The following is a 12,383-nucleotide window of genomic DNA, read 5'->3' on the forward strand; positions in this document are numbered from 1 at the left end:
ACCTGTTTTTGGCTTCCCAAACCTAATGGCCATCAAGTATGGCATTTTTGGTATAAAACAGACTTACAAAGACTCTTTTTAAAAATTCATGGAAAAAAATATACTGTACATTGTTTGGAGAAGTTTTCAACATTTTTGAACTAGGTAATTTTCCTTTGGGTGGCAGAGAAGAAAAACATATCTAAATGCCTATAAACATCAATGGAAGTACATAAACACATCCACTACTTTTACCTAAAGCACTGTTGTGCATTACACCCATTTATAAGTGTTTCAGGGTGAACACACACTACATGCATTTTTTAACTCGATTTTATTATTTTGTGTTATGTTCCTTCATTAGCACAACCTTACACTGAAAAAGCCACATCAGTTAACAATATCATCATCAAAAATTCTTTAAAAGCGGTAATGTATAAAAAGTAAATACCAGCTATGCAAAATGTATAGAAACATTGTGCTGTTTTAATTCTATAGATAATTTAATTCTAGATTTACGCTCCCAAGAAACTTTTCCAGTGAAAAGGCCAATGGAGATAAAACACAAACAGTATCATATTACTGTCTCTGAAAACAACATTCATTTCACACATTTTTTACCAAGGTGAGAGAAATAACAAGATTTAACTGGTCTAAATGCTGGTGGACCAAATGAACCATAAATCATGCAGTAAATAATTGCAACACAAGCTGTTTTGTAATTAAATAAAAATAATTAAGAGTGACCTTTCATTGCAGTCATAAAAATGTTCAATCTGAACAAAAAATTCAAACTTAGCTTCCATGCAACCATGACATTTACAGGGCTTTCTATCATTCCCATCCCTGTGCTTTATGCAATTAGCTTACAGTTTTTTCTAGGAAGTCAACACAGAGTAAAAAAATCAGGAATATTCAGCAATGTTCTTAGGTTTACTGCAGCAAGTCTTTTGTTTTTCAGGGGATGCTTGCCAAGAGTGTTGCACATGTGAAGCACTCCCAGTATGACTTACAACACTGCGACTGATCATGTGATTTTAGAAGGCAGGTTCTCCAATTTGGCATTCATGGTTAGGAATCTAATTAGTGTAATCTCAGGATCAAGCAGTTATCTAAACATAAATTAGACAATAGCTTTACAATGTGTTAAAATATTTTACATAATTGTTTTTTTAACTTGTGGAATTGTGGAATATCATGCAAAGTAGCAGATGACATAACATAAGATATGACATTAGGAAGCCAAAGTTTGGAGTAGTGCAGGATAAAATGAGGACAAATATAACAATGCCATAACCCTCCATAATCATTATACACCCAACAATCAACATATCATAAATCTGGTTTACCATATATTACTGTGCTATATGAACATTATCACTGCTTTCTGGGCTTCCAATGAAAGCAGTTTTTTCTCTCTTGCATGGTTACAATGACCCCTATCCATACAACTGATTGCATGTTGTATAACAAACTACTACAAAATCCTTTAAACCTGAATTCACTACAGTTTGTTCAATAAGTCATATGGGGATAGGGGTGGTTCTTAATCTCTGTGGAGCACATAATGCAAAGGCTTACTCTTCCTAATTAAATGCCTCCAAATGTGACAGTTTATTGCATTCCAATAATGCTGAAATGAAATATATCATAAGTGACATCAACAATGGGATTAGCATGCCTGTCTTTCAGCATAACTCTCCAAAGAGATAATCTCTGTTTAGGTAAAGCAAATGCTTCTTTTGACAAGTCATAAGCACGGGCCCTTACAGATCAGCATGTGGACCTGTCATTGCCCAATAGTTTGAGGGTTATTTTTAGGGGAGTTTTTTCTATAGAGAGGTAACAAAATTATAATAAGTACAATTCTGTTTACACCCTATGCACAGTTTAGACTTAAAATAGAATATTTACTTTTTAAAACATTTTAAAGCAATAAGATAAAAGAGACATTTAGCCAGTTTAGGTGAAAATACCACAAGATTCCAACTCCTGGCAACACATTATCATGTTCATCTTCTGAATTCCTTAATTAAACAATCATGACATTTTCATACTCTCTGTTCATTAGGAGCAATTATTATAGTCATTTCCGTGAGAAAACAAACCAGAAGCAAACATACTGCTTTCTGTCTGTTGACTGTCATTTACACAGCATCTTACTGATCAAATACATATTTCAGAATTGAGGAGCACAGTGAGTCAATATTTCATGGCACTGGCCAGTAAAAAAAATCTCATAATCTGAACTGCAACAGCACACAAAAAGTTATGAAAAATAATGAGGATTTTAATCATTACTGTAATGAAAATAGTCAATGTTATTATATAGATAATAAAAAATGTACTGTGAAACAAAAGAGAATGGGTGATCACTTCATAAATATTAATTTTCTGCATGACTAAATGACCATATTATAGAGATTATATTGTATGATCATAAAAGCTTTGTCATTCTTACTCTTACGGCAATGACTACTGTGAATTTCTTTCCTACTTCTGAGCAGGCACTGAACAGTGGGCAGCATCTGCTGTGAAGAAAAATGATTCTTTACTTACCTCAACTTCTTTGTTCTTCTCCTTTGTTTTTCCCATTGAACTTCTCCCATTGCTGGCAGTCTCCCGAGCAGGGACTACACAAATCTGTTGCAGAGGCATGTTGTTGGGGCTGCAGGTAGCCAACACCTGATTGGATGCTTTGGGTATTCACTCCACCTTTGAAGCCCACCTGTATAACAGCTCATATCCTTGATTTTTCCACCTCAGCTCTATTCACAAAAAAATAGATAGAATATTACCGGAAATGTATTTTTTAAAAATAGATCCAGGTCTTTTAAAAGAAAAAGACATTGAATTTGCAAAAGAAAACAAAAGCCATAATCCAGTTAGTTTTGGGGTAAAAAAAAAATGATGAACACGACAAGTTCTAGGTTATGTGCTCTGTCATTCGAACACCCTTTCACTCCCCCAGGAGCAATGTGCAATTCAATTTCTATGGTACCTAATAGCTGTCATGGAAACCAAGGAAACCGGGGTCTCGCAGGCCATTATTAGCAAGTGCTTTCTCTAATGGCACAGACTTCCACATTTGCAGCGGCTGCCACTTCTGCTTTTGTTTCCCAGTTGATTCCCCAGGAGGCTAGTAAGCACCCAGAGACATTGCATCGTGCTGACTAGGTAAATAGGCGTAAGGCTGAAAAGCTTAGTGCCCTATTTTGGAGCCAAATCTCTTCCTTGAAAAGCGCAGATAGCTTGCTGTGTCGTTCATGCGTCTAATCTGCTTAGGTCAAAGGATCTGCCTTCAAGTGAGGAACAGCGGTGAGTGAATCAGGTGTAAAAAGGAATACCACACCGACAGGAGCGATGTGCTGTTCTCTAGCTGAATCCACTTGCTGTATTGTGTGAGTGTGTGTATAAGACATAATCAGCAGCTGCAGCACAGGCAAAATCAACAGGCACCCAAGGATAGGGAAAAAAAATAAAAATCACTGACACATATACGCTCGACAGCTCACATGGAACATTGACAAATGAAAAGCCCTATACGTTTCTATCAGCATGGCATTTAAGGCAGCTGTCTTAATGCAAATGAAAGACATTAACTTTTGCTTTGTGTCACATTTATGACATTACCTGCTGTTGATGCTGATTAAAATACCGGTGTGTGAACTAGCCAGGTTCTCACAGAGGTGCAATGACATTCAGAATAAAGAGGTGGATTAATGAGTTAGAACACAAGTAATTAAAGCAAGAACAGCAGCTACAGAAATGGGCGCTAACTAGAAGGGACCTCTCCAGAGCTTGGTCACCAAAGTAAGCAAAGTGTAGGAGAATGATCGTTATCGAAGAATAATGGCCAAATCCTTGGGTGCTTTTTTTTTTAGATTAGTAACCGAATGCAAGAACAAATGCCAAAATCCAAAAGCTACCTATAATTCATATTGATCTGATTCAACCATCGAGTCATTAGGTAATCATCACATCCCCCAGGATAACAATCCATATTTTCTAAATCTACAGGTGCAATGAGAATAACTTTCAGGACTTTAGGGAATACCTTCAATCATTACGAAAAGTGCATTAGCATGGAAGTCAGTGGAAAGAATGCCTCTTACATTGTTGGCCAGTGTCAAGCTTTAGGATAGCCAAAATGATCATCGGTGTCAGTGGTGACTGACCTTAGAGGCACAAATTGCCCATTGCTCAAGGAACCCACAGCAACCTCTGGAAGAACCCTGGTTGAAAAACACTCATTTAGAGAAACATGCAGCCATTACACAACCAGTCATATACTTTTTTTTAAATATTTAAATTAAAACACAACAATACAAAAGAAAAATATCAACAAAACATTATTTTCTACATCACGAATGACAATCCAAAAAATATATACCCAATATACACTGATTACAAAGAACTGTTTCTTTATTCTGGCTTTGCCAATTAAGATGACTGAAGTTCCTGAACCCAAAAAAAGGACAGGGTGAGGATGTCAGTACCAGGTTGCTTCTAGGAGGTGACACACAATTACCTAAGGCACAATATCTAAGTGACTCCTTCCCAGAGTACCCCATAATGAGTGATGGGCCGGTAGCCGTAGTAGTCACCAGAGTACTTTGCTGCATAGAGGTCACCAGGTAGTGGCCTCCAGGTTCTCCCCTCAAGAGGGGACTGGGATCAAATTACTTTAGTATAGGAATGGCTTGTTGAGCAGGTTGTTAATGGTCTGGAACACAGCAAGCAGAGGCCAAATCACTAAACAGGCTGAGGTCAGGGAAGTGGCGATCAAGGCAATGTTGAAGTTAACGTCAGGCTAAGGTCAAGATCCAGAAAGTCATTTGAAGTGAAAGTTGGGCAGAATAGTACGTAAACTTGCTGAGGACCAGGATCTACACCAGAACTGAAGAAACTTTATTAGCCCTCATAAGTTAAGCATGCATGTGTATGCACACGTTCCTTCACTTGCATAGTAGCGCACGTCTATTGGTGCACACTTGTTTGTATAAAGCTTTGTGCATGGTCTCACGCATGTGTATCTACATTATAGTGAGCATCTACCAGGGGAATTGCAGAGCACAAGGTAGGAGATTGCAGGAAGAATAACAGGTGTGTTTACCTGAACTTTACCTAGATTCCAATATCATTTGTTTTTGTTTTTATTACTAAAATAGCCTAAATTAGAGAAATTATATTTTTATATTCTAACTCACGTAATAACCCAAATGAGGGATAATTTCAGATAATCATGAAGTGCCTTACACCTAGACCAGTGGTTCTTAACCTTGTTGGAACAACTGAACCCCACCAGTTTCATATGCGTGTTCACCGAACCCTTCTTTATTGGAAAAAAAAAATATGATTTTTACAAATTCAAAACATAGGTATACAGTGAGGGAAAAAAATATATCTATTTTGAAAGTACTATCACAGTTACAATTCGACTACTGTGCGCATCAAATCCCCTGCAGCACAGATTGGCCAAGCGATGTTGCGTGATCACCTCCAGCCAATTATGGACAAGCGGGGCGTATCATCACGAATCATAAGCGCTTGGTGTGTTTTGACCTCCCCCGAACCCGCGAGACTGACTCACCGAACCCCTGGGGTTCGGTCGAACCCAGGTTAAGAACCACTGACCTAGACTGACCAGCTTATCATTTTTTGAAATATTTACAGCCAACCTGTTCATTTATTATTCACAATAAAAAACACTGTACAAAAGTCAAGAACATGTATATATGTTAAGAAAACATGATAACTCACATATTATGCCATTGCGATGACACTAAGGTTTGGTAAAAATACTTGATTTCCTAAATAATGGATCCTGAAGGCCTTGTGATTTTTGTGAATGTTGTTTTGTATTGTAATTGTGCTTCCTCCATTTTTAGATGCTGGATCTTCTGTATGTTGATGAATGTTTTTTGATGACACTTGCAGGACAGCATGTACATTTCAACAATTCTGATATCTCGTAGATGTTTTCAGATTGGATTGAATGGGGAATAGATAAAGCTCCTGTTGAGATGTTCATGTGTGGGAAAATCTCTCGAGATGAGAAAAAATCCCCCTTGTACTGTTGTCACCATATACCTTTTGGAAGATGTTATCTCTATTCATTTTCCAGTGGCAACTACAAACAATTATAAAACATTGGATTTTCCATTGCTTTCTGACCTGATAATGCACAAACTGAACTGATGAATGTTTCCTAGCAGGGACACCTGACAACAACAGAAACTTAACACTGGTTTTAACACTTCCACAAAACAAAGGTTTGACAGCTGATAAACATTCTTTTAACCTATTTACCTGCAACCCACACTGTTTAAGGACTACTATCTCACAAATACTCAGATAATTGTATGCAAATGGTACATAACACAGTATACTGTATATGAATTCTATATTTTAATTTATTTACCATGGCTTTTTTAACATTTGCATGCAGACCATTCACCTACAAAACCAACAATAACAGCAGTGGTCAATTTCGTGATCAGTTGCCACAACCATTTTCTAAAATAAAAATATTACACTATATTATATTATTATATTATACATTATACACTTGCTCAATGACCTATAAATTGTATGGCATATTTACCTCCTTAAATCTGTAAGATGTTTTGCATACCTGCTCCCTAACCTTTGAAAGGTTTTTGAAACTTACTCCCTAACTACCGGTAATAAGATGTTTTGCATACCTACTCCCCAACAAATGTTTTACATACCTAATTGATAATGAAGACAATTGGAACATAAAGCATTTCATTGTGCCTTTCTTTACAAATACTCCTTACTGTTCAGTCCACAACTTAATGTATGGTGTTACAATTTTCAACATCAGGAACATCAATAGAAATAACATACGCCAATATATTTTTCCATTCCTAAATGCTAAAAGTCTTCCAATCAATTCTTTTTCAATGACTAGAGCTGTATTTCAGACATTTCCTTAAAAGCAGAACACGAAGTAAATGGATTTATAAATATATGCTGTTAAGTTGTCCTGTGAGTAGCTACAAAATCCTTTCTCCTCAGTTGTTCCCTGCTGCGTGCGTTTCTTGCAGTGCAAGCAAATAAATTAGCTGCTGTAGGACACATTCTCTTTGGAGACTTGTGCATTTATTATTCATAAAGTTAATATACCAAACTTTTATTGTGTGGAATAGACTAAAGGATCTTGGGCTGCTACAAAAGATGTTTTTACTAGCATATTCTACCGTTTAAACATTTACTGAATAGATATATTTCAATAATATAAATTTCACTATAATATAGTGCAGAATGGCTATGGGTTACATGCTGGCTGTTACCATAGCAAATTCATTTTTTGGATTGATTAGGCATATTATCTGGCCAGAACAATTGCTTTGAATATGTGACTATGAAAAGGGGGACTCAAACAGTCCAAGGAAACCGTATAAAAATAACTAGTATTAGCCCCCTGCATTGCAACAACTCCAATGAATTCCTGGCTGATTCCTCTATTATAAAGTATTTAGGTTCTTCTTTATTTTAAAAGCGTTGAATTTAAGCTTTGTTGCACATACAAATAATGTGTTTTTTGGCATGAATGTCCAGAGATATAGGCTATGACAAAAAGATAGGGTGGAATTCTATACAGCACAAAGAATCTGATGACTAGTGGAAGCTTTGACACAGCACTCCTACATTGGCTGACAAGTGAAAGGACTGTAAAATCCAGGGCCAGAATTAAGTCACAGAGGCAGTTTTTTCCTGTATAGTCATTGGCCAAACATTTGACCTATGGTTACCAATAATTTATTAATATGGTTAAAAAATAAATTTACTAATGAAGTTAAAGCTGTTCCAAATCAATTAGCACTCCTTGAGAGATAAAATAGTTTAGGAATAATAAAAACATTTTTAACATCAATGTATTGATTATATGTGGTAAAATGTGTATCTAGTAGGTATCTAGTAGATTAGGCACTGGCCTCATATGTCACAGAATGTGGGTGCAATTCCTATTCTCTAAACTTGAGATTGCAACTCGGTGACTATTGATGGTTGGAAAGAATACTAAAATATTTAGGGAGGTGCCGTCTTGTGTCTAATGTATCAGCTCTTTCATGTACAACTAGGATTGATTTTTCAAAGGAAATTAGTACTTATATTTAGAGAAATAGGATTTCCCTTTTTAGGGATGATTATAGACACTGGGGACAGCTCCCGCGTTTATTAAAAGCCAAATAGAGTTTGGTGCTGAAAGTTTTGTGTTTCAACTGTGCTCCAGTGGAGCAGTCTGTCAGTGCATGGTACTTTTATGGCTGTATCTGTTGAGCAATGCCAAGGTTGTGGGGACATCTTTTTGCTTTTGTGAATGTCAAAGGTAATTTGCAGTTGCACCCTTTCCTTTAAAAACTTTACAACTAGGCAGTAAGTAACAAACTCTGTAGAGTTTTACTGGCCTAATTTTTAACAGTAGCCTGGGCTGAGGTGGATGTAGTGATGTAAAATGGAGCATAGATGTTGCAAAACCAACCAGGCAATAATTCTAATATTGGTAGAATGAGAAGAAAAGAGAAGAACTTTCAGTATTTAGTTAAACATCAGATTCCACTTCAAATATGGTTGGTGACCAAGCAAAAAGCCAGCAAAGATTATCAATTGAGCCACACTTAATGCTGTTGTACGGTATCAAATATTATTCACTGTTGATATCTTACTACCTATTTCAGATTGATTTAGATTAATTGTCTTTTGTATAGTGTGTTTCTTTCCAAAATTTAAGATGCCACCATGCTAAAACCATACCAGGCCCTGCACAAATCACATAGTGTAAAAAATGTTAGTTTACAATTTAGGTAACAACATAATAAAAATATAAATATTATTCAATGTATATTTAAAGGCAGATATGTGATGCAGATGCATTCCTGAGAATCCTTTTTTTTCTTGTTTGGCACTGAGCATTTCATGGGCATTGCAAAAATATAATGTGTTTTCTATAGTAAACAGTCATACAAAATATAGTGCCATTTCCAATGCAGGGACAAAAGGTACAAGTCCCCTGGGGTAGGCAGTCCATGGGCTCACTAGGGTAAGACCTATGGAACAAATGACACACTTCCCTCAGACCCAATAAGTAAACTTTACACTATTTTGTCTTATATTTATATATTAATATCATGTATGGCATATTTTTTATGCTTTGTTGATATTTGTCCTTTTGTATTATATCAACAGAGACACATAACAAGCATGAAACAAATAGGAGGCCACAGATAGTAAAGAGTTGTTAATTGGTAGTCACACCTATAGTCATATATATTTTTGATTATGCTCACAGCTCAAGTGTCTATTTAAAACATATGAGTATTTTCTCATTATAGAAGTTTTTAGACCGAATTTGATTATTTAGTTGCCATGTTGCTTTCAAATCGTTACCCTAATTGAAGACACACCTTAACATCGTGGACAAAGATCCCTGTTGTCAAATCCATTTATGCATTTGTAAAGCTTCTAATAATCCTAAATTTGCTTTCATGAAGTCATTTGGAGTTTTATATATGTTATACTTCACTACTAAACCAGAGCTTGAATTGTGGTCTATACATTATTAAAATTTTGATTTTAGAGTGGATAGTGAAGTTTGTTAAGCCATCTGCAGCCACAAAGAAACAACTTTGGATGTGTCCTTCCTTATGAAAAGTCTCCTACATACCTTAGTGCACTCAGTAAGTATTAGTGACAGTTCCATAATGGCTTTAGACAGCATCCCTTACTGCCTAATCAAGTTCTGCATTGAACAGTGCCAAGGTAATGAGAATTAGAGGCGATAGCCTTTTGTGCACTGTTATTTTCTTTATTAATTTCCTGATTAATTGTCCCTAATACATAGTTTTAATGAACAGTTGATTAAGAACAGTAAAATTTATATTATTTGACCATGGCTTTTGAGAGTTTAACAAATTGCTAAAGCTAAGTTAATTGTAGTGTGGTCTTATATATCTTATAAATCTTCTGCTTCTATGCTTAGTTTTTTTTATAAATGAACCCATCACATAAGTGGTAAGATCATGGTTTAATAAAGGACACCAAACAAAAGTAGAAATGGCGTTTACCTTTTGAAATTAATTTCCAAATAATTTGCAGTTGTAAATTAGTTATGCTGAAGTCTATTTAAATATCCACTTGTTTCATAGAATGTGGTCTATTAGTGTTAAGGAAAGGTCAACTAGTTGACTGGTGGGTTGCGAGGTCTGGAGAGGGGGTTATGAGATTTTCCCACCCCTGGCGTCTTCGTTGCAAACTTGGAAGTTTGCTTAGTCTGAGTCATAGTATTGATGTGTGCTTGAGGTCCTAGAAAGAAAAATGTTTGTTTAGGTGTGGAAAGTGGTTGGAGGACCCATCTTTGATGTGGTGCCTTCCAAGTTGCAAGGCCAACAGGGAATGAACCAGTGGTTATGTAGGATGTGGTGTAGGATGGACTGCAGGTAATTGATATTGGCCATGAGGTGGTACAGTGTAACTAAAGACCAAATATATCAATAGAATTGCAAACTGAGAAAAAGGCCTTAGTGGTTTATGAATATAATTCCTTCTAGGACCTACTGTCTTGAGGAAATTATATCACTGGTCAACAAACATTTTCTTGCCAAACAGATTAAAGTCATTAAAGTCATCTTGACAACCATGACATAGATGTGCCAGGCAGAAGCTTCAGTATCAGTCATGTAACGTGAAATTTGAATCATTTATCAGTTTCCGAATCTGGGGTTCATCAAAGATTCCTGCTTTTAAGTTTTCAGTACTAAATCCAGGGAAGAATCTACAAATGTATTTCAAGCAATCACTGTCCTTGTTTAGAGCTCTAACAAATTGCTTCATTAATCCCAACTTTATGTGTAGTGGAGAAAGAAGGATTTTTTCTTTGTCAACCATTGGCATGATTTTCACTGCACCTTTTTTCATGTTTTCCCTTGGAGGCCATGTCACTTTTTTCCAGTGATCCTGCTTTGCTCTACTATCCCACAAGCAGATGAAACATGGGTACTTTGTGTATCCACTTTGCTGTCCAAGTAGCAAGTTCACCAGTTTTACATCAACACATGTGGACCATTGCTGTTTATGATAACAAAGCTTTCAAACTTCGACTGGAACTGTCTATGAAAAGCTGCCAGTCTTCTGCTCGGTATTCTGCTACTCCCATATAGGCTAGTTAGTCCAGGGATGTTACAACAGTACAAGAAGTCATCTTCACTGAAATATGGTACGAATGTCACCTCTGTTGTCCTATAAACTGTTATTTTTTCTTCCGGTCTCAGACAGTTCTGTTTTTCTTGTAACGATTCAAAGTTTTTACATTCACAGCACAAAAATAACAATCATTATGATGACGTTTCAGTTTTCGATTTTTCTCTACACAAGCTTTGCATACCATATAGGGAGCCCAATACTTATCTTGGTTTCCCAGTATAATAGCAAAATATGTAGGATATGCTTGTTTCACAAATTCTGTAATGTTTCTTCTCTGTTTTTGCTGAGAATATTCACCGCAAATGTAGTAAAATACATTAGGGTCATTCAAACAACTTCTTCTTGAAGAACTTTTTTACAGATATTTCTGTAAAAAAAGAAAATGTATGAATAAAAAGAAGTCAAATGAAAGTTTCATAAACACAATGCTACATTTATTTTATAAAATGCAAAACATCGGTGTAAAAAAAGATTGATAATAATATGCTGTGTTAACCTTTGTTGTTGGTAAAATCGCCTCTTCTTATTCCTGTATCACAAGTTTCCTGTATCATCAATGAAACTTATGTAATTTCTGGATTCAGCAGACCTCAAATACACTAAATATATTGAAAAATCTTGGCAAGTGAAAAAAAATGTTTTTTGCTGAGCTGTGTATGTTATGTTACCAAATATGATATGTTACTCTAATGTAATTGGGGTACTGCATCCTAAACTGTAAATTGTAAGTAAACACACTGCAAGCAATGGTAAAATGAGTAATTCTTTATATTTGCTAATTTAAACAATAACTGTTATCCCAATATTATCTGCAGTTACAAAAACACAGAAGGGTTTAAAAAAATCATCTGCAGGGCAATAAACTAAATTAGCAAACATTATTCTAGATGTTCTTAGCAGCTTCTGAAATACAGACTAAAATACATTGTGACAATGCATTTGCTGAAAGAGAGTAAGAAAGGAAAGGTCCTGTCTATAACCACATCATCAAATATAGAGTTAGATAAAATAAGAAACACTGCACCTTATAGATGTGTGGCACTGCTGGCATGTATCACAACAAAGATGAAACGCTCATTGGAGTAAACTCAAGGACATTACTGAAAAGATCTCTGCAATACTACTTAAAGCTCTAAGCACAATTCTAAGAAAAATAATGATCCAATTACTTAAGC

The 12,383-nt window shown here is 35.8% G+C and overlaps 1 protein-coding gene across 4 annotated transcripts in view; it reads right to left on the bottom strand.

Annotated features, from left to right (window-relative positions):
* The window catches only part of MARCHF1 (membrane associated ring-CH-type finger 1), a 120,307-nt gene extending 116,570 nt beyond the window's left edge, over positions 1-3,737 (bottom strand). Inside the window, exons 1-2 of one of the 4 annotated variants that reach the window (XM_072406008.1) lie at positions 3,613-3,737; positions 2,539-2,747 (exon numbers count right to left, since the gene is read on the bottom strand). In XM_072406008.1, coding sequence (XP_072262109.1) covers positions 2,539-2,637 — 99 coding nt within the window. In that variant the 5' untranslated portion in view covers positions 2,638-2,747; positions 3,613-3,737. Of the gene's footprint in view, positions 1-2,538; positions 3,426-3,612 lie in introns of those variants that run through there. The other 3 variants (XM_072406007.1, XM_072406006.1, XM_072406009.1) reach the window with 3 other exon arrangements.
* Between the last annotated feature and the right edge of the window lie 8,646 nt (positions 3,738-12,383).

This window comes from Pyxicephalus adspersus, chromosome 3 (genome assembly GCF_032062135.1).
Source record: "Pyxicephalus adspersus chromosome 3, UCB_Pads_2.0, whole genome shotgun sequence".
NCBI lineage: Eukaryota > Metazoa > Chordata > Amphibia > Anura > Pyxicephalidae > Pyxicephalus > Pyxicephalus adspersus.